Source organism: Gopherus evgoodei, chromosome 17 (genome assembly GCF_007399415.2).
Source record: "Gopherus evgoodei ecotype Sinaloan lineage chromosome 17, rGopEvg1_v1.p, whole genome shotgun sequence".
In the NCBI taxonomy this organism is placed as follows: domain Eukaryota; kingdom Metazoa; phylum Chordata; order Testudines; family Testudinidae; genus Gopherus; species Gopherus evgoodei.
Genome location: NC_044338.1, coordinates 24,221,963 through 24,244,305, shown reverse-complemented (window position 1 = coordinate 24,244,305; position 22,343 = coordinate 24,221,963). Strand labels below are relative to the sequence as shown.

At 60.6% G+C, this 22,343-nt stretch overlaps 1 protein-coding gene across 2 annotated transcripts in view; it reads left to right on the top strand.

Annotated features, from left to right (window-relative positions):
* Positions 1 to 22,343, top strand: part of STX1A (syntaxin 1A) — a 261,918-nt gene that overhangs the window by 236,632 nt on the left and 2,943 nt on the right. Inside the window, exons 7-9 of one of the 2 annotated variants that reach the window (XM_030536352.1) lie at positions 9,331 to 9,404; positions 12,299 to 12,436; positions 20,126 to 20,236. In XM_030536352.1, coding sequence (XP_030392212.1) covers positions 9,331 to 9,404; positions 12,299 to 12,436; positions 20,126 to 20,236 — 323 coding nt within the window. Of the gene's footprint in view, positions 1 to 9,330; positions 9,405 to 12,298; positions 12,437 to 19,927; positions 20,095 to 20,125; positions 20,237 to 22,343 lie in introns of those variants that run through there. The other variant, XM_030536353.1, reaches the window with a different exon arrangement.

Below are 22,343 nucleotides of genomic sequence, written 5' to 3'. Positions count from 1 at the left end.
TAAGAGCGTTGTGTATAGTACAACGCACCTTGACTCTCCATGGTGCACTGACAGGCTGGGTGACCTGGGGAAAACTGTTGAACCCCTCTGTGCCTCGGTTTACCCATCAGGAAAATTAGGATCATACTACAGTCACTCGCAGGGGGCGCTGTGAGCCTCAGCTAATGTTTCTCAGTTGTTTAGGAAATGGATCCCTGATGAAATACCTTTTAGTGCAAAGTACATTGAAATAGCTCGCCACATTGACTGGCGTTTGCAGCGCCTCCTGATTCAGTGCAGTTTGCAAATGCAGAGACCATGTTATCTGGCTTTTTCCAGGTGATTAATAAAGGTGCTAAATAACTGGGACTGGAACACCCACTGCAGCAGCACCTGCTAGACACCACCCTATTTCCCATGGGGTACACTGTCCCCATCCTTTGCTGGCCTTCAGCCACTTTCCAGTTCCATCCTCTGTGGAATGCTCGAAGGACCTGCAGCAGTGCTCACAGAGTGTATGTCCACGCTACGGAGTGCTGTGCTGGTATGACCCTGTAATGCAGGCACAGCCTACCCTGAGGGAAGGGGTTTTTCATTGGTGTAGGAAACCCCCACCCCCAATGAGGAACTATGGAGTCAAAGAATTCGTCTGTTGGCATAGCTGTGTCTGCAGGGGGCAGGTAAGTCAGCATAGCTGTTGCACTCAGGTGTGGATTTTCCACATCCGACCAACCTAGTTCTGTAGGCCTAACTTGGAAGTATAGAACAAGCCTGGGAGGTGGCCGTTGGCTTGGGTGGGCGTTTTACAGCTCATGATGTCCAGGGGGTTTGACAGTCAGACCCCTAAGCCCCATTAATAAGGCCGCCTCATAAACCCAGCACTTGTGGGCTCCTTTTGGTCAGTTTCTTCCTCTGTGTCCCCATCCCATCTGTGTAGCCTGACTCTGGCCAAGTTCAACATAACATGACATAGCTACAGCACTCAGGGATGTGCAAAATCTGTCCTGTGCCGCCCCAACCCCTGTCTAGACACAGCCAGTTTAACGGCAGAATGCTGCTGTCAGCCTAGCTACCCTCGCTTGGGGAGGTGGCGTTCCTACAGGACAGAAACCCCCTAGTCGCTGTAGGCTGCGTCTACATTACACGGTTATGCTGGCACAGCTATGGCTACAGTCTCTGTAGTGTAGACATGGCCACAGGCAGCCACTGGCCTTTCCTGTCACTTCTCGTTCATTAAACAAACCTCATTTGAGCACTCTATTAGTTCAGCTCTGTTCTCTCACTTCCTTAGCTGTCGCTTCTTGAGTCTCCCCTGGGTGCTCTTTTCCCCATTGTTAACACAGCCTGATACCTGGGCCCTCTCTGCTGACCTTCCCTGAACCTGTCCATTAATCAGGAGACTCCCAGGAGTCACTAACCAGCACTAGCAACCCTGGCTTGTACATGAGCCTCTTCGCGGGGCCTGTCCAGCCATTGGCCTGGAAGAATCCAGTGTAATTAGATGTGGCGTGTCTATGAGTAAGTTGCAGAGCCATTACTGCATCTCCCTCCTGCAGCTGCATGAAAGGGATCTGATGGTGGCTGCCCTGCAGGACAGGGAGGACACAATTAAACAAACCACTTACCCCCAAAGAAACCCTGGGGCCAGGGTACACACTGAGCCAGAGGGATGCGCGTGGGGCGCGGGAGCATATCTGTTAATTTCACAGCACTGTGCAGCTGAGTGGGCAGAATGCTTTGGCCTAGACGTGCACAGCACTTCCGAGCATGCTCAGCACAGGACTTCCCGACAGCAAGGGCAGTAGCTGAGGAGATGCAGCAATATCCAGCCTGGCTTCTTCACGGGGAGGGGCGGGGTAGTGAGCAGAGCTAACTGCAGACTAGACCTCCCCATCCTCCTGGTGCTGCTTCCAACGTTAAAGCTCACGCGCCAGGGAGCCATATTGGACAGTATCTCCATCGGGAGCACAGAGGGTGCCCTTTGCCAGTGCCCGGCCGAACAGGGACATCAGCACGCAAACCCTTGGCTCAGATGGCAGCAGGAAACTGCAGCCCTCCCTTGATTACATGCCAAGCTGCTGCTGCTGCCTCCCTCCTTCCTCAGAGCCGTGGAGATTCCTCCAACAGGTCAGAAGGAAACTGATTAGCCAAAGGTGGGCCTCCGAAGTACGTATGGTGCAGCGGTGCGGCAGCCCAGTCCCCTAGGGCAGAGTGTGAATTGGGTCTGTCTGACACCAGCCGGCATAGGCACTTGGCTAGCAAGGCGGTGGCTGTGGGGTTGATACTCAGCTAACTATAAATGGCACTTTTCCGGCATGTGCTAGGCCCTCTTCTGGCAGCATTGCCCCCTGGGCTCTGGGAGACCATCCTGCTGGGATGACATCTAGCAGTAGAAGCGTGTGATTGATGTGTGTCCCTCCCTCCCCAGTTTCTGTAGGGCTGCAGGCAGCCGTGCTGGCGCTCGGCTTGCCACCTTGAATGAGCCAGACAGGAGAGAGGAGTCAGCTGAAAGCCAGCGCATGCTGCTGCTTTCCACCTCCCCCATATTTGTGACTGCACCTCCCTTCCTCCCCCCAGGGCGGGAGACTCGGGGCCTCACTGAAGCTGCAAGGTGTGGGCCAGGCATCGTGCTTCTGGTGGCCTGGCCTGTGTTCCCTCAGGAGGACTGACTAGCTGTGGAAAATGGGCATGGGAAGGGCCGAAGGAGCTGAGCTCGCTCTCCTGCCAGCGTGAGGGTGGTAGAGGGTAGGGTTGCCACGTTTTCAAGCTCTTTTAACATCCAGATGTTAATAGTCCAGTTGGCGGTGCAGTGGGCGCTCTAGCTCTGCACGGCTCCTGGAAGCGGCCTCCAGTTCCTTGCAGCCCCTGCCAATCAACGCCTCACGCTCCCTCCCCACAGCTCCTGATCAGCTGTTCCATGGCATGCAGGAGGCTCTGGAGAGGAGGGGGAGGAGTGAGGGCATTGCAGGCTCAGGGGAGGGGGCGGAAAGGGGTGGAGTGGGTGCAGGGCCTGTGGCAGAGCCAGGGGCTGAGCAGTGAGCACTCCCAGCACATTGGAAAGTTGGCACCTGTAGCTCCAGCCCCGGAGTTGGTGCCTGTACAAGGAGCCGCATATTAACTTCTGAAGAGCCGTGTGTGGCTCCGGAGCCACACGTTGGCCCCCCCGCCCTACGCGCTAGGGCGGCCAGGGAAGCTCCACACACTGCCCCCGCCCCAGTGCCAGTTCCACAGCTCGCGTTGGCCAGGAACCAATGGGAGCTGCAGGGGCGGCGCCGGTGGGCACAAGGGCAGCGCGCGGAGCCTTCCTGGCCGCAAATATGCCATGGGTCTGCAAGGACCTGGCGGCTGCTTCCTGGAAACCGCAGTAACCCTGATCCCCCTCCTGCACCTCAACCCTCTTCCCCGTCCCGGTGAAAGTGAGTGAGGGTGGGGGAGAGAGAGCGTTGGAGGGAGAGGGAATGGAGCGAGCAGGGGTGGGGCCTCAGGGAAAGGGCAGGGCAGGGGTGTTTGGTTTTGTGTGATTAGAAATTGGCAACCTCAGTAGAGGGGACAAGGCCCCTCTGACCAGCTGGGGCAGGGGAATCATAGTGGGACAGGCGACTGCTGTCCTGCGGAGGGATGAGGTTAGTAGATGGTTCAGGACCAGGACCCCCGAGGATCAGTTGGGACCAGGGTCCCTTTCCAGCTGGAGGGCAGGTTGGTTTGGGACCAGCCCCTTTTTCCTTGGGTCAGGTTCCCACTTAGCCTGCTGGAAGTAGGGGAGTCTCTGGTCTTCACACCTTCCTCTGATCACATGACACACAGGCCATCCTGCCCCATAGGGAGAGCCATCCTGCAAGGCTCTGGGGCATCAGTGTGTGTGTGGAGGAACTCCTCTGCCTTTACCCTAAGCCCACTCCTGATGTCACAGACAGGGACCATCAAACGCCTGCTGCCAGTTTGAGCTGCTGACACAGCCCCCCCCGCGCGCAGGTGTCCCAGCCTGGCTTGAGGTACAACGTGCCACCCGTGAGCTGCTAGAAGAACCCAACGTGCTCTACAGGGGCATCTCCAGGCAGGTTGCGGCACGCCGGCTGGAGAGAGCTATGCTGTGGCCTTGACCAGCTTGTTCAGCTCCCAGGGCACCAGCCAGCTGCATGCACTGCCAGTTACAGTTGACCTTCCCTTCCCTTCCCTTCCCATCTGAGCCCAGAGCTGTGCAGGGTTAGTGGGCCCTTTGGGGCATCAGACCCAGTGTGGGGAACTCCCCAGAGTCGTCTCAGCTGGGAAAGGCCAGTAGGGGGCGTGCACCTCCCCACTAGACCTGGCTCCTCTCTGAGCCCGGCTGGGTAGCAGCAGAATAGCGCCGCCCCAGGGCTGTTCGAGCACTGGCTACCAGGGACCTGAGGAGGGGCATTCGGAAACAGAGCTTTCCTGTATGGGCAGGGATTTTGCCATGGGACTCCCACTAACATTCACAGCAGTGCTCGTGGCTCAGCCCCACCTGCACCCCTGAAGGCCTGGACCACTGCCGGGTGGCCTGGGCATCACCTGGAGCTGGCAGGGCCCAGCTTGGAGAGAATGTGCCCAGCTGCCCACACATTGCCGGGATGCAGCATGTGATGAGCTAGCTCAGGGTCTAAACTGCCCTTTACATGTTTCTCAGACCTTAATGTGACCCTTTGAGGTGGGACCTGCCCCAGTTCTCCCTGCTCTGCACTGGGGCAGGTGGCCCTGGGCGGTATCAAGTGTGGCAGAGGAACCTTTCTGCCTTTCCCCACACCCTGCTCAGCAAGGTTATGCTAACGGTAAAGCAGATATGTCCTCTGACCTCTGCTTCGCCTCCTGTGGTCTCAGCCCTGACATGCCCCACTGATTGAGCGGGGCAGATTTCACAGCCTTCCTGTGCTGCTGTCACAGTCGATCCGACTCTGTCCACCTCCTGTCTGTGGGATATTCATCTGTGCCAGGCTACAGATGACTCTGCGCCCTCCCGCCACCAGTCCTAGGTCTGCTAACAAAATAGAAGAGCACCTCGGTGTACCATGTTCTGTGTCTGAGCTGGCTGCTGCCCGCCACCCCAGAAGCAGCTGCATTTCACTGACTGTGAATCTGAGTACTTTATGGTTAAAAGAGCCACAATAATTCTGAAAATAGTAGCAGAGAAAGTATCAGGTTCATGCTGTCAGCTCTTTGTGCCAGGAGCTGGTTTTGCTCCATGTTTGTACACATCCTAACACAGTGGGGCCTCTGGGAGCTGCCTGCTTCTGCTAGCCCCAGTGGACACAGCAGCTCTGCCCAGGTGGCAGGGCCGGCTCAAGGTTTTCTGCCGTCCCAAGCGGCAAAAAAACAAAAAAGCCGCGGCCGCGTGATCATGCCGCTCCACTCTTCGGCGGCAATTCGGTGGCAGATCCTTTGCTCCAAGATGGACTGACGGACCCGCCACCGAATTGCCGCCGAAGACCCAAACGTGCCGCCTCTTGGAATTGGCTGTCCGAGCACCTGCTTCTTTAGCCGGTGCCTGGAGCTGGCCCTGCCAGGTGGACCAGCTCCGAGGAGAAGGTTGTGCTGGTGACTATGTTTTAGATACTGAGATTCCTGTTCTTTCTTGTGCTGCAGAACCAGTCCCGAGAGCTAACACGGCCCAGCAGTCAGTGCCTCCCAGCTCGGAGTGCTCAGAAATACCAGGCAGGGCCGGAGCATAAAAACAGCTGATGACAGCAGATTTTCAGTTTGTTCCAGGAGCCAAGTCCTCAGCTGGGGTAAATCAACCAAGCTCCATTGCCTTCAGCAGAGGCTGGTGAATTTACTCTAGATGAGGGTCTGGCATCAAGGCCTGAACTAAGCAAAACTCTTTCAGAGCGGCTCAGGAAGTTTCCCGTGTTGGGAGAGAAGATTTGTCAATCCTGCTGCTGGGAATGCAGGCCTTGCCTCTGCCCCCGCCTGCCTCCGGCCCCGGGTCCAGCCAAAGTGCTGGCACTAGGTGGCTCCACGACACTGCCCAGCCATCCCAGGCTCTGATCTCTGCAAGGAGTCAGGAGATGGCAATACACGGAGTGAAGCTGAAACCCACAGGCAGGTACATTCCTAACGCCTAATGACAAAGTGCCCAGAGTGCCAGCCACACTTTCCTAGGCCGGGGTGCCCGAGAGAAATGTTACACCAGGGGTCAACAACCTTTCACCAGTGGTGTGCCGAGTCTTCATGTATACACTCTAATTTAAGGTTTCGAGTGCCGGTAATACATTTGAACAGTTTTTAGAAGGTCTCTCTATAAGTCTATAATATATAACCAAACTACTGTTATATGTAAAGTAAACAAGGTTATCAAAATGCTTCAGAAGTTTTATTTAAAATTAAATTAAAATTCAGATCTTATTAGTTTAGTGTGATCCTTGCCCTTGCTTTTCCTTGCTGAGTTTTCCAGTGTCTGGTGGCACCTATTTAGATACTTTAAGCTGCAAACAGGCTTCTGAGTTATAAGTTGATAACCAGCTGGCAGAAGGTCAGTGGCTGGAACCCCTGATCTGCAACTGAGGTGAGTGGAGCTGGCGGCTGGTAGGGCTGAGCAGGGCCAGAAGCCTGGACCCTGTCTGGCAGGAGGCCTGCGCTGAAACTCCACCTGGAAGCAAGGTGAATGGGGCTGAGGGGACCCCGGCTGGCAAAGGAGCCAGCAGCCAGAACTCCAGAGCAGCCGGGGGCTGACTGCCACCGCACTGGGGTTTCCACCACCAGCTCCTGCCAGCTGGGGTCTCAGCCCACTGGCAGCCTGGGGTTCCATCCCGCAGGCCAGCAGCTGGGCTGAGTGGGACTGGTGGCAGGACCCCGGCTGGCAGGAGCCAGCAGCGAGAACCCCAGAGCCGGGGCGGGCTGAGCAGCTCAGCCCACCGCCGCTCTGGGGTTTCCACCACCGGCTCCTGCCAGCTGGGGTCTCATCCCGCTGCCAGCCTGGAGTTCCTTCCCCCAGACCAGCAGCAGATGCTGAGTGGGACCCCGGCTGGCAAAGGGCCAGCAGCGGGAACCCCAGAGCGGCGGTGGACTGAGCAGCTCAGCCCACCCTGCGTGCCATGAAAGATCAGCTCGCGTGCCACCTTTGGCACGTGTGCCATAGGTTGCCGACCCCTGTGTTACACTACTGGGCTGCTCGCAAAGTGCAAGGATTCTGAGACTGCCCCAAGGCATGAGAACCGGCCCCTGCCGAGTGCCTGAGTATGTGGGAGTGGATTGCTACCAGTGATCAGCTCTGTGGCACCAGGCACTGCTGAGCCCCAGGAAGGAAGGAATGTCTAGGGGGAAGTGGGAACTGGCACTAGGGAAACTAAGCCCAAGATGCTGATAAAACGCTGATGGAGCAGTTTGTCACAGGGTGATATGCTGATACGTTATGGAAGGTTACTGCACAGTGTGGAAAGCCTGCTTGTCCCATGCCTGCCTGAGTGCCCCTTGGCTTGGGCTCTGAGCAGGGTGGTGCTACACTGTTGCTGAGAATCCTCTATCCTCAGCAACTCTCTCCAGGGGCATCCTCCCTGTGGGGTGAGCTGTCTCTGTGGGTCCCTGAGGTGGAGGAGGTCAGTGACATCACCAGCTCCCTGTCTGCTAAGAGCTCAGGGGATGGGGGCCAGGACTTCAGATTTAGTCCTGACATGAATGGGAAGCCAGTGGAGTTTGTGGCACACTCAGTCTGATGTGCCCACCCAACCCACATTGTGTATGAGCTGAGCACCAGTGGCAGGCTTTGTGTAGCTAGGTGCAGTGGTCCAGCCTAGAGGCTGATGGAAAGGCCTGTCACTGCAGCCAGCACCCCTAGGTGTGGGAAGGGCCCTGTCTGGCCAGACAAGCACAGGGGGAAGGAGAGGGAGGGGGAGTCTGGTCCATCTCCCTTCCGGCAGTCAGAGGCAGTCAGAGGGCTCCATGTGTATCAGACACCTGAGCAGGGCGAGGGGCTGTGATATCCCAGCCCTGCCCTTTTGGACACCCCATCCCAGCCTTTGCTCCTGGGCTTTGGCTAGCAGGGTGAGCGCTCCAGCTGCTAGGCCTGTGTGCAGGGAGGAAGTGAGCAGGGGACCCAGTGAGGGGGACCAGGAGGAGAGATGGGAGACGTTGGGAAAGGAAAAGGGGCGATGGAGGAGGCACAGGGTGAGAAAGAGAAGGGTGGGAAGAGGGGAGGTGGAAAAGGGATGAAGGCACTGCAGGGAAACCACTCCATGCCTGGTCCAATGTGCTGGACAGAAAGAGACTGAGCATGTGTGCCTGTCCCTTGTGTTCCTTGAAAAGGTGAGGGCCATGCAGGTATTTCCCCCGAGCTGTGGGGTGCATTGAGCAAGCTGTGGGCAACGTGTGCTGCTTGCCCTGTGTCCTGGCCCCTAGTTCTCTGCAAACCAGAGAAGTCTGTGAGCCTGTGTCAGCTGCCAGCGGCCCTAGTCGATTGCCAGGGCAGAGGACAACGACAGCCCCGCCCCGCAGCAGCCAGGAGGATCCCGCTTTCCTCTGACACTGGGAATCGGGTGGTCCCCCCATGGTGTAGCTCAAAGCAGCAGCCCTGGGCCTATGAACCCACTGCTCAGGACACTTGCCGGGCCAGGAGCTGGCCCTGACAGTCCATGAGCATAATCCCCCTTTGGGCAGTGTCACCAGAGCCCTCCCAGGAGCCAGAAGAGGGAGCAGTTACAGTGGGGTGACCATGGGGGCAGGAGACCCCAGTGAGGACCAGACGCGTGGAACCACTGTGCCTCAGAGATGACCTTTAAGCTGAGGGGAGGAGGTGGATTTGCTCTTTTTATCTGGATGTGTGACTGGCTCCCACCTGTGCCATAATATCATAGTGATTGGGGCATCATAGAGACACACAGCATCCAGCAAACCCTGGCTAGGCTCAGCCTCTGGACTGTGCCAGTGGGCATGGCTGGGTCAGGACTTTCCCTTCCTCTGGCTGATGTTGCCCAGGGGGAGGGGGAGCTGCTGTGCTCTGCTATATCCACACGAGCGTGAACACCAGCTGGCTAGCACGGAGTGGCAGATCCCAGCTCCCACGGCCACTGGGAGAGCGTTAGCCACTGGCCAAGGGGGTGACTCATGCAATGGGCGGAGCTCCTGCTCCGTCATAGGTAAGGGGTCTTGGCCGCCAGGCCAGCCAGCGGTCGAGGAACTGTTCTCAAGAGCTCATTGGAGGCCTTGGCTTGCTTTGCCTTCCAGCAGGCTCTGTGCTTCGCTGGCTGGAGCGTGTCCTGTCTGCTCTGCCAACGCAAGGCAGATCCGGCCTGGGTGTTTGTATCTATACCCCACAGCTATGTGGAGCTGGACAGGGGCTTCTGGGAGATCCCTCGCTACTTTCTGCCCTCCCCCTGATTATTGCCATCTCTGTGTGCATTGCAGCTGGCAGGACCACAACCAGTGAGGAGCTGGAAGACATGCTGGAGAGCGGGAATCCGGCCATCTTCTCCTCCGGGGTAAGTGCCCGGTGATTTCGCCCTCTCAAGCCCACGCTTAAACCTCAGCCCTCAGCTTCGCCAAGAGGATGGTTCTGACAACAGCACCTGTGTGCAGTGACGCCCAGTCCCAGCCTGACTTGGGTGTGTGCTGCAGGCCCTGCCTGTGCTGTGCAGCCGTCTGGACCCATTCACTGACCCAGGTTGCTGGGCGGATTGTGTCCACAGCAGCTTTCTTCAGAGCACGTTGCAGGGGAGCTGCTGAGTCTGCACCAAATGCACTGCCGAACTCTCTGGGTGTTGTCAGAGCATGCTGGGAAAGTCCGGGCATCTCTTCCATAGTACTGCAGCAGGGACAAGGCGCCAGAGAACGCCCACACAGCGGCCCCAGCAGCATGGGGGCAACGCACCTACTCCAGACTGGGAGGAAGGGGCACCGGCTAGCTCAGGCATGGCTGGCAGGTCGTCTCTGCCCTGTAGCACCAGTGTTACAACCAGGGAGACAGCCCTCTGTTAGCCCAGGCTTCTAGCCGTGATCAAATGGCCGCCAAGTATTAACCTGCTTGCAGCAGGTGTGCAGAGCACGTCATGCCTGCCATCTGCCCCTCCACGCTCAGACACCGCTCCAAGCCTCGTTGCAGCAGCATCTCCCCAGGCCTGAACTCATGGACGCGTCCATGCAGGCCCTACGTGCTGCTCTGCTTGTTACGGCAGGCCAGTGCCGCCCCAGCTGGCCAAGCTTTCCTTAGGCATACGCTCCAGCGCCGCCTGGCTTGTGCGCCCTTCACAGACCAGCCCCTCTGGGCGCAGCAGAGGTGAGATGAGGAGGAAGTCTGATTTTTCCTTTGTCCCTCCCTGCTGCTGGGTATTTCTCTGGCACCACAGGGCCTGGGCGAAGGCAGCTAGCAAAGCCGACCTGCAGGCAGCTGGGATCCTGGAAGCAATGACTGACCAACGCTCCCAGTAAATAGCATGAGCCGCCCCTTGATCTGTGCCAACGAGCCTCTGCTGCCAGTCCCCTGGGAGTCACTTGATGCCTACCAAGAAGTCAGGGTTTAAGACGCTGTTGTTGATTTTCTCTGCAGCTCCCACATGGAGCCCGGGGATGCGAGTGTCACTGGCGAGAGCTCTGGATTTACGCTCTCCACATGCAAGCGACTGATGCCAGCACTGACTGTTCTGGTCACTGGCATAGGATCAGCACCAGGAAGCTGCTCCCTCCACAGTCTGTCCAGTCCTGCTGGGTCACTAGATAGCAACTTACAGTCCCATCATTGTTACTGCTGCCCCACTTCAGTCCCTCGAGTAGCCTGCATCCCCTGAGCTGCTAGAGCTGCAGCTCCTTGCTCTGCATGGTCTGGAAGGCGGGATTCAGGGGGTAGGAAATCGAACCAGCCTCTTGCCAGGCCACAAGTGCAGTGAGGGAAAAGGCAAGTGTTGGGTCGGAAGGACGTGCTTTCAGGGTTCACCGTCTCACTCCCTGCTCAGACTAGAGACGGGCAATTCACCACCAGACGCTCCCCGGCTGGGTCAGGCAGGGCTTCATGAGACCTTAAACTCTCACTGTTTCTATGGCCCAGCCACCCTTTTGAAGGCTAATCCCAGGCTGAGCCTGCGAAATCCAGTTTACCTGCCAGTGCTGCCTAGGGTGAGCCAGCAGCCCAGACCCCGTCCAGGAAAGCGATGGCAGTGAGAGAGGCAGGACAGGGCACCCTGGGAGCAGAGCCCCTTGCACATGCAGTGCCACCCAAGGTGAGGTTCACCCTGCTCCAGCCTGCTGGAATCAGGGCCAACACCCTGCCCTGGCACAGGCATGAACCATGGGCTGCACCGAGTGTGTCTGCACTGTAAGGGGACTGGATTGGCCTCCATTGGCCACAGATCAGATTGAAGCACAGGCAGTGGCAATACTCTTCCCTCCCTCGGTCCTGCCCTGGAGAGACCAGCACTCTCCTGGGCCCCCGTTCCAAGCCGGGCTGGAGCCAGGGCTGTAGGGCACGAGCTATTGCCCTGAGACCCCCCATCATTTCACACAGGCACTGAGCAGTGTTAGACGGGGACCGCTTCCAGCCATGGCTAGTCTGGGCTCTCTTTGGCCTGGAGGGGAAAGGCTCCAGCGCTGGATCCCAGAGCCAGGCAGACCCCTGGCTAACCAGAGCCAGGACGGCTGCATGGAAGAACACCCCCATTTCCCAGCTGAGCTGCACCCCTAGAGTGGGCAGGTCCCTGCCCTTCAGCAGGGCACTTCCCTGGATGCCCTCTGCTCCGTGTGGCGTGCAGAAACGCCCAGACCTCTCACTCAGCCCATGAGGCAGGCAGGGATACAAGTGGATCTGCCCAGCCCAAGGGAGGCCTGCTGGCCCCAGCGCTCTGCTAGCTAGTCTCAGACAGGTGCGTTCACACAGACAGGCTGGCAGGGTTCCACGCCCCACATCCCATCCGCTAGCACCGCTGAGAGGAGGCTCCAAGCCTTCAGCTCCCCGCAGGGAAAGGAGGCAGAAGCCCAGCTCAATGCAGAGGGTTTCAGCGTCCCTCGTGGGAGCAGCTCGAGAGCCTTCTGGGGAGCACATCCAGCTTTGTGCTGTGGGACAGCGTCACCAAGTCCTGGCATCACACGTGGTCCCGCTCCCAGAACGACACCTGGTTGTGGGAGCCAACTCCAGCCCTGTCTGCCCATGTGCCCTAGGCTGCGTGTGATGTCTGGGCAGCCTGTGGGCACAGTCAGTACAGTGACACCTGCATGCGGCTAGGTACCCGACCCTAGTGTCTCTGCACAGGCCTATAGAAAACATGGCTAAGGAACCTGCCCGGGCTAGTGCCCTGGGAATGGTGCATGGTGCCCGTGCTCAGGAGGGCACTCCCTGCTGGCGGAGCCACCCCCCAGGAATGGTCCCTGTCTCTCCTTCTCCTGGCAGATCATCATGGATTCCAGCATCACCAAGCAGGCACTGAATGAGATCGAGACACGGCACAGCGAGATCATCAAGCTGGAGAACAGCATCCGGGAGCTGCATGACATGTTCATGGACATGGCCATGTTGGTGGAGAGCCAGGTCGGTGGGGGCAGGGGCCACGCCCGCTCCACGCTGCTTCTTCTGCTGGGCCTTAGGATCCCTGCCAGGTGCAGCAGCAGAGACAGATCCTGTCTGCTCCAAGGGAGGGCACTTGGGCCATGTGCATGACTCTCCTCTCCTCTCGTGCCCTGCCTACTGCTGAGGAGATGCTGGCCATGGGGTGGGGGTGGAGGGCTTTGATCTGACCCATGCACCCTGGCAGGGAATATGTGCCCCACGTCCTGCCTCGCTGCAGGCAGGCACCTGCCACTGACTTCAGCAGAATCTCAGCTGCTGCCCCACGGCTGAAATTGATCCCTTCTTTTCCAGGTGGCCATGTGGTCATTTTCTGGGGGCAAGGGAGATGATGTTGGCACCCACTCCCCTATTATCCGAATGATCCCTGTGTTCCACCATGGCTTCAGAGCCTGCCATGTGCTAGCAGGTCCCAGCAGGGCCCTGTGGCAGACGGGGCGCTGGGGGCGGCGAGGCAGGGCCCTAGGGGAGAGGGTGTAGAACAGAGGAACGGAAGGACCTTGGGGCACTAGGTGCTGTACATGGGCAGGGAGGTGGTGACCTCGCAGAGAGGCCTATCTGCTCCTGGAGTCCCTCTGCAGGAAGCTTCTGTAAATGGGTTTCCGACCCTGTGGCTGTGGACCCCAGGCTGGGCCCTGGGAACCCAGATGGAGGTGCCCGTGGGGATAGGCCCCAGAGCATGTCCTCCTGCAGGGGCTCACACTGCGCTCTCTGCAGCAGCAGGCAAACAAGCCCAGCCAGCTTCCTCGGGCAGTGAGCATGTAGCACTAGGCCTGGGCTTCCTGGCAGAGCCTGTGAACCTGGCCTGCTCTCGTAGGCCCCTTCCTGACCCCTCTTCTTGCCTGACATGCTGCCGCCAACCCCTTGGATGAGCGTGTCTCAACCAGCAGGTAACGTGCATACCCTGGTGTGGGCCAGACATCTGCATGCTCTCGTCTGCATGGCCTGTGCTTTCTGCATGTGTGTGCGATGCCTCCCCAGCCCAGGAACCAGCAGTCAGGAGGGGCAGGATCTCGGGAATGCTGGGCACCACTCACTCCAGCTCCCCTGGGACTGCATCGCATGGGTACCTTGAGGTGGTGGAGAATGAGGCCGGTCCACCTTCCTGGGCTTTTGCAGCTGGGCTCTAGGGGGGTGGAACCATGCACCTCAGCATGGGGGACAGGTGCCATTGCAGCCAGGCAGCTCCCAGAGAAAGAATCCCCCCCAGAGAAGGAGCCTGGCTCCAGGGCCATGAAGCTGCAGGACACTGGCCCCTTGGCAGCCTGCTCAGCCCTCCCTAGCTGTGCGGGACATCTCAGAACTAGCAACCCATGGCCGCGCAGGCTTCAAGCCAGTCCCCCAGTGCACCAGGAGCCTGCCTCTGCCTCTGGAGATGTTCCAGCAATTCCCTTCTCCACTCATCACCTGGCTGGCTCAGGGCTCTGACAGCGCGGGAGGGTAGTTCCGTTTGTCTCCTGCTGGCCCCCAAGGAGCCCCTTGCAGAGTGTGGGCTGTGCCTAGGGTGACCAGATGTCCCGATTTTATAGGGAAAGTCCCAATACTTGGGGCTTTTTTTCACATAGGTTCCTATTACCCCCCACCCTCGTCCTGATATTTCACACTTGCTATCTGGTCACTCTAGCTGTGCTCAGCCTGGGATGGCATGTGAGGGGACACTGCTCCATGCAGAGGACTGGGCCTGGAGAGCAACAGCCTTGCGCCCCCCCACGGGCATTGGCAGGCCTTGCAGGATCCAGGCTGACCCAACTCCTCACCTGGTGCTGAGCTCTCACTGCTTTGATTGGGTGTCAGATCTGAGGGCAGAGCTGCCCTAAGCCATGTCCCCTACCCAGGAGGACCCCGCGCAGCTGGCACTGCCTTGGGAGTGTTTCACATGTCCGGGAGAGCAGCCAGGACTCCAGCTGCCTGCTGCTAACCCAGCACCACTGCCGCCCACAGCCAGGCACTTCAAGTGACACCATGCCCTTACACCAAAGCAAGGCTGGGGGGGTCTCAGTGGGAGGTTCCAGCCCCCCCACCCCCCATTGTGGAACTGTCCTGGATCTCCCACACGCTGGGGGCCTGCTGGCCCTGTGACACCAGTCGTCCGCACAGCATGGTGGTGCCAGCACAGGAGGGTGCTGCATTGCCACACAAGCCCATTGCTGAGGCTACCTGCAGCATGCTCCATACACTGTTACTGCCCTGGGGTAATGCCTACTGTTACTACCCCTCTTCCCATCTGGGGAAACTGAGGCAAGGAGGAGCTGAGTGGCTTGCCCAAGGTGTCATGAGTGGAATGCCGGGCTCTTGGCTCCCTGGTCCTGCTGGGACCACTAGCCATGCTGCCTGCCTTTGCTCTCTGATCGCCCCATGGGTCACCGGGAGGGCAGCTGGGGCACGGGGCTGTGCTGGGATGAGGAGCAGGGAGCGTTCCCAGCTCTTGGGATATGGGACATGTCAGGCACTTGACTGGGACCAGTCCTGCCCCACGTCCCATTGTGGGATGCCCCCATCCCCTCGATACCTGACCTCAGGCAGAGGGGTAGCTGTTAGCCCATTGGGATGGGGTGTTCCAGTGTGTGATGGGGGGCTGAACGGTTGGGATGGGGCGGGCGTGGGCAGGGAGGGGTTATCAAGTGCTGGTGGGGTTGAGAGGGGTGGAATGGGGCAGGCGTAGGAGGCAGGGAGGGGGTATCAAGTGCTGGGTGGGGGAGGGGCTGGGGGGGAAAGGAGGGAGGTATCCAATGCTGGGGGGGGTGAGGGGCTGGGATGAGGCAGCCATGGGGGGGCAGGGAGGGGATATCCAGTGCTGGGGGGGGTTGAGGGGCTGGGGGGCAGGGAGGGGGTTTCCAGTGCTGGGGGGGTTGAGGAGCTGGGGGGGCAGGGAGGGGGTATCCAGTGCTGGGGGAGGTTGAGGGGATGGGGTGGGCATGGGGGGGCACTGGGAGGTATCCAGTGCTGGGGGGGAGTTGAGGGGCTGGGAGGGCAGGGAGGGGAGTATCCAGTGCTGTGGGGGGTTGAGGGGCTGGGGGAAGGGAGGGGGGTAACCAGTGCTGGGAGGGGTGAGGAGCTGGGGGGCAGGGAGGGGGTATCCAGTGCTGGGGGGGGTTGAGGGGCTGGGGGGAAGGGAGGAGGGTATCCAGTGCTGGGGGGGTGAGGGGATGGGGAGGGCGTGAGGGAGTAACGAGGGGGGTATCCAAGGCTGGGAGGGTGAGGAGCTGGGGGGGCAGAGAGGGGGGTATCCAGTGCTGGGGGGGTTGAGGGGATGGGGAGGGCGTGAGGGGGCAGGGAGGGGGTATCCAGGGCTTGGGGTGATCAGGAGCTGGGGGGGCAGGGAGTGGGGTATCCAGTGCTGGGGGGGTTGAGGGGCTGGGATGGGGTGGGCTTGGGGGAGGCAGGGAGGGCGTAGCCAGTGCTGAGGGAGGGGTTGAGGGGCTGGGGGGGGAAGGAAGGGGAGCAGGGAGGGGGTATCCAGGGCGGGGGGGGGTGAGGAGCTGGGGGGGCAGGAAGGGGAGTATTCAGTGCTGGGGGGGTGAGGAGCAGGGACGGGGGTATCCAGTGCTGGGGAAGGTTGAAGAGCTGGGGGGGCAGGGAGGGGGTATCCAGTGCTGGGGGGGTGAGGAGCAGGGAGGGGGTATCCAGTTCTGGGGGGGGGTTGAAGAGCTGGGGGGGCAGGGAGGGGGGTATCCAGGGCTGGGGGGAGTGAGGAGCTGGGGGGGAAGGGAGGGGGATATCCAGTGCTGGGGGCGGTGAGGAGCAGGGAGGGGGGTAGCCAGTGCTGGGGGGGGCATGAGGAGCTGGAGGGGGCAGGGAGAGGGGTATCCAGTGCTGGGGGGGGTTGAAGACCTGGGGGGGCAGGGAGGGAGATATGCAGTGCTGGGGGTGGTGAGGAGCAGGGAGGAGGGTATCCAGTGCTGGGGGGGGGTTGAAGAGCTGGGGGGCAGGGAGGGGGTATCCAGTGCTGGGGGAGGTGAGAAGCAGGGAGGGGGGTATCCAGTGCTGGGGGAGGTTGAAGAGCTGGGGGGGCAGGGAGGGGGGTATCCACTGCTGGGGGTGGTGAGGAGCAGGGAGGGGGGTATCCAGTGCTGGGGGGGTTGAAGAGCTGGGGGGGCAGGGAGGGGAGTATCCAGTGCTGGTGGTGGTGAGGAGCAGGGAGGGGGGTTGAAGAGCTGGGGGGGCAGGGAGGGGGGTATCCAGTGCCGGGGGTGGTGAGGAGCAGGGAGGGGCGTATCCAGTGCTGGAGGGGGTTGAGCTGGGGGGGCAGGGAGGGCAGTATCCAGTGCTGGTGGTGGTGAGGAGCAGGGAGGGGGGTATCCAGTGCTGGGGGTGGTGAGGAGCAGGGAGGGGCGTATCCAGTGCTGGAGGGGGTTGAGCTGGGGAGGCAGGGAGGGCGGTATCCAGTGCTGGGGGTGGTGAGGAGCAGGGAGGGGGGTTGAAGAGCTGGGGGGGCAGGGAGGGGGGTATCCAGTGCTGGGGGTGGTGAGGAGCAGGGAGGGGGGTTGAAGAGCTGGGGGGGGCAGAGAGGGGGGTATCCAGTGCTGGGGGTGGTGAGGAGCAGGGAGGGGCGTATCCAGTGCTGGAGGGGGTTGAGCTGGGGAGGCAGGGAGGGTGTTATCCAGTGCTGGGGGTGGTGAGGAGCAGGGAGGGGGGTTGAAGAGCTGGGGGGGCAGGGAGGGGGGTATCCAGTGCTGGGAGTGGTGAGGAGCAGGGAGGGGTGTATCCAGTGCTGGAGGGGGTTGAGCTGGGGAGGCAGGGAGGGCAGTATCCAGTGCTGGGGGTGGTGAGGAGCAGGGAGGGGGGTTGAAGAGCTGGGGGGGGCAGGGAGGGGGGTATCCAGTGCTGGGGGTGGTGAGGAGCAGGGAGGGGCGTATCCAGTGCTGGAGGGGGTTGAGCTGGGGGGGGCAGGGAGGGGGGTATCCAGTGCTGGTGGTGGTGAGGAGCAGGGAGGGGGGTTGAAGAGCTGGGGGGGCAGGGAGGGGGGTATCCAGTGCTGGGGGGGGTTGAAGAGCTGGGGGGGCAGGGAGAGGGGTATCCAGTGCTGGGGGTGGTGAGGAGCAGGGAGGGGGGTATCCAGTGCTGGGGGGGGTTGAAGAGCTGGGGGGGCAGGGAGGGGGGTATCCAGTGCTGGGGGGGTTGAAGAGCTGGGGGGGCAGGGAGGGGGGTATCTGGAGAGTGAGCGGTTCAGAGGAAGTGGCTCAGGAGCGTACTGAACCCGCGCCCTGCAGACAGGCGCCGACCCTGCTGCCGTCATTCTCCCTGGTCCTTTCAGCCTGAGCCGTTAAATGGCTGCCAAGAGCCTTCCCGCGGGCGTGGAGCAGGGACTTTTCTGCTAGCCCTGCCTTGGGGCTGCGTCGGGGCCAGGCCATCCTCCGGGCCCACGGGCAGGGCCCTGGCTGCAGGGCAGGCTGAGCAATAGCAAGGCCCCTCCGTGCCCTGAGGGAGTAGCTTGGGCAGGCGCTCGCTGTCTTGGCTCCGGGCGGGGGCAGGGAGCACTGTGGGCTGCCTGCTGGCTGGGACACCCTGCTCCTGCCCCTGGCACAGCAGGGACAGCAAAGGTGCCCTGTCCTGAGCGAGTCTCTGGCTCCTTCCTCCCTTGTGCACGGGTAACTTCTAATAGGACCTGCACCAAAAGCAGGGTAGGAGCCATCCTCCCTATCAGTTCGCTGAGGCTGGCACTGCAAGCCATATGCCAAGGCCCATGGACAGGGTGATGGGGCTCTGCGGGTGTAGGGGGGGCTCCCTCTCCCATATAAAACGCCATAGACCCAAATGAATCCTGGACCAGCTGGTTCAGAGGCAAGGAACAGGAGACCAGACAGCCTGGGCTAACACAGGACACTGCAGTACCACCCCACTGTACACGGCCAATCCTTCCCCTAGACCCACATTGCACACCCATTGCCGTCCCCCATCCTGCACCTCCTGCTGTAACTGCTGACGCTCTGACGGAGGGCACAGGATTCCCAGCCGGGACCAGCCTGCCCCAGGCTGGTTCCCTGTTGTTACAGACAGGAATGGACCTCAGCCATGTCTCTCTCCTGCCCCGTCCCACAACCCCCCAGATCTGGCCTTTGCAGCCGGCAGAACCTCTCACCGTCAGGGCAGGCCTCGCTCTGCTCTTGGCAACTTGGCAGCCTCATAGACTTTAAGGTCAGAAGGGACATTATGATCATCTAGTCTGACCTCCTGCACAATGCAGGCCACAGAATCTCACCCATCCACTCCTGTAACAAACCCCTGACCTATGTCTGAGCTGTTGACGTCCTCAACTTGTGATTTAAAGACTTCAAGGTGCAGAGAATCCTCCAGCAAGTGACCCGTGCCCCATGCTGCAGAGGAAGGCAAAAAAAACCCCAGGGCCTCTGCCAATCTGCCCTGGAGGATAATTCCTTCTCGTCCCCAAATATGGCGATCAGCTAAACCCTGAGCATATCGGCAAGACTCACCAGCCAGCACCCAGGAAAGAATTCTCTACAGTAACTCAGATCCCATCCCATCCAACATCCTATCACAGACCACTGGGCATATTTACCTGCTAATAATCAAAGATCAATTAATAGCCAAAATTAGGCTATCCCATCATACCATCCCTTCCATAAACTTACCAAGCTTAGTCTTAAAGCCAGATATGTCTTTTGCCCCCACTACTCCCCTTGGAAGGCTATTCCAGAACTTCACTCCTCTGATGGTTAGAAACCTTTGTCTAATTTCATGATTGAATGGTGCCCAGAGCCAATCCCAGGGACCAGGCTGTGGGTTTGCACAGTCCCAGCTGATGGTGCAGAGCACCGCCAGCAGAGGGGTTGGCTCCTTGTGGCCATGGGGGGTGTGCAGAGTAGTGCTGCGGGGAGGGGGGGCGGATTGTGCATGCATGGCTGGGCTTTTGTGTCTGTCTCTGTGCAATGTCCGCTGTATGCAGGCTGGTGGCTGTGGCTGCTGGGGCCTGCTTTCTTGTTGTGAGTCCTTGGTGACAAATGCCAAAAGTTTCTCTAGTAGCATACCCTGACGTCCCAAAGTCCTATGCTGACGGGTCAGTCCTGGACGGGGAAAACAGCCCTGCCAGCCCACCCATCTGGGTCGCTTAGACCAAAGCAGGCGTATCTGCCTGTCCCACTGAGCCACGCAGCCAGGAATTGATCAGTCTTTGCACTGGCACCTGGCACAGCTTGGCCACTTGTCTGCCAAGGGACTGCCTCAGAGCACATCACTTGCCACTGTAGGGTTCTGCAGCTGCCTGGCCACTGGGGAGAGCTGGAGTGTCCAGTGGGGCAAGGAGCTGGGGGTCCAAGCAAGCTGGCAGATGCAGTGCAGACATCTCCATGCGACAGCTGGGTCTGGGGACTCCCAAACGGCCTGGGCACTGAAGTTCTTCATCCCCCAGCCCGGCTGCAGGCCCCCGAGTGCAGGGCAGGGCTCAGCAGGAGGCAGGCTGAGAGACTCACACACACTCGCTGTCTCTTTCCTGTGCAGGGGGAGCAGTGACCATGATGCAGTGGGGAGCCCCTGCGTTCACACTGTGGAGTGTGAAGTGCCAGGAAGGACCCTGGCGTGCACTGCAGAAAGTGCAGCATGAGAGCAGGCAAGTAAGGGGAGCAGGTGGGGGACGGGTGCCTGGAATTCACGTGTGTCTCTGCCTCTGTGTGCTCTCTGGCTTGGCTGTCTGCGCAGGGCGAGATGATTGACCGCATTGAGTACAACGTTGAGCACTCTGTGGACTACGTGGAGCGGGCTGTGTCTGACACCAAAAAAGCTGTTAAGTACCAGAGCAAAGCCAGGCGGGTGAGTAGCGTGTGCGGCGAAAGTCCCTCTCTGCTCTGCCCCAGGGGCTAGGGATGTGCCACCCACTGCTGGATAGCACACAGCAGGGCTCCTGCTGTGGGGAGCGACCCATCAGCCCCAGGGCCCTGCTCCCCATTGTCTGGCACAGGGTGCTCCAGCCGCCATGTGGGCTGGGGAGCGGGCAGGCACGGGGAGCAGATGGTGTGGGCTGGAGAGCAGACCCCAGCAGGTCGTCACCCAAATCACAGGCAGTGCTGAGAGCGGAGAAGGGCTCCGAGGGAGAAGGCATTAGGGCCGTGCCTGCACACTAGGCTGGGCCCAGGAACTGGGCTCCAGGGCTCAGCTCTGGAGAAGGCCTGGCCGTGCCATGCCAGCTCCTGGGGTGGGACAATTTTCTTCCCTTCAGAATGGGCCGGAGCAGACCTGGGTCTAGCTTGTCCAACTGGTCAGAGAGTGGAGGGCCATGGCAGCTCCCACCCACAGCGCAGCCAGCTGGGCGTGGAGATGGGGACGTGGCAGCTCACAGGGCACAGCCGGCCAGGGGTGGAGATGGGGGGACGTGGCAGCTCACAGGGTTCAGCCAGCCAGGGGTGGAGGGGCCGATGTGGCAGCTGGGCGTGGAGATGGGGGGAATGTGGCAGCTCACAGGGTGCAGCCGGCCAGGCGTGGAGGGGCGGACGTGGCAGCTGGGCGTGGAGATGGGGGGGACGTGGCAGCTCACAGGGTGCAGCCAGCGAGGCGTGGAGGGGCGGACATGGCAGCTGGGCGTGGAGATGGGGGGAACGTGGCAGCTCACAGGGCGCAGCCGGCCAGGCGTGGAGGGGCGGACGTGGCAAGTGAGCATGGCGATGAGGGGGATGTGGCAGCTCACAGGGCGCAGCCACCCAGACGTGGAAGGGCGGACGTGGCAGCTGGGCGGGGAGGGGCGGACGTGGCAGCTGGGTGGGGAGGCTCTCTTAGGCAGAAGCGGTTCCGTCCTGCTCCCCGCTCAGCTACCAGGGCCAAATGTGCGGGGGAGGTGCAGGGAGAGGACAGACCCTCGCCCCTGCAGGTACCCTGGGATGGAGAACGGGTCACCGGGCAGAGGAGATACGTGGGGTGGTTATGTGCCCCCACCCTCTAGATTGTGCCCCCCCAGAGGCACGAGTCGTCTATGCCGACAGGGAGTCGGGACTCGCAGCCCGTACAGGCAGGCCTGCGCCGTCTGCGATTGCCCTGCCCCAGTTACACCCCAGCCCTCCGGTACCACTGCCGCCAGGGCTGTGGGCTTCGCCCCAGACCAGCTGGGATCTGTCACACGGCGTCAGAGCATGCAGTGACTAGGCCAGGGTCCCCACCCCGGTGGTGGCCACAGGCTGCTGCTCCAGAGCCTGGCTGGTTCCCTAGTGCTGAGTGGCGGGTGGTCTTTGGTGACTCACAAGGACCCCTCCTGCCCGGAAGCATGAGCACAAGGAACACCCCGGAGATGCTCTGGTGAGGTGCTGTGGGGGCGTTTCTAGCCCCTGGGACAATGTGTCCATCTCTCTCGGGGCAGCTCGGTCCAGGCCTCATGGCCCTGGGCTCTCTGTGACCACGCCTGGCCCCGAGCCCTCAGGCACGAGCAGCCACAGATGGGCCAGGTCTGCAGCAGCCTAGTGAGCAGGGAACGATGCCCACGGTGACAGAATGGGCTGGCTGGGGCTAGGCCTGGCCAAGCCTCGGGGCCACAGGGTGCATTCCCCTTCTCCCCCAGCCCTCTGGCTTCGAGGCCGTGGGGCGAGCAAGGCCCCCCTGAGAGCTACCAAGCAAACATGGGCTGAGCCCAGCTCAGCGCTGCCCTGCAGGCATTTGCTCAGGACAATGTAGGTGCAAACAGAGCCTCTCTCTGCCGCCCCGTGTGCCCGGCTTCACACGGAGGGAGCCCCTGGCCCAGGCATCCCAGCTGGCCTGGCAGTGACATGCTCTCCAAGCAGGAGAGAACGCGCAGTGGTTCTGCCCTGGTGGCTGCATGGGCGGAGGGGGGTCTGAGCCCTGCCCCCGGGCTGCAGAACAGGCTCAGCCCAGCTGGTGAGACAGAGGTGCTGGAGGATCCTGTATCTGGCTGAGCCTGGGTTCCAGGCGGGCACAG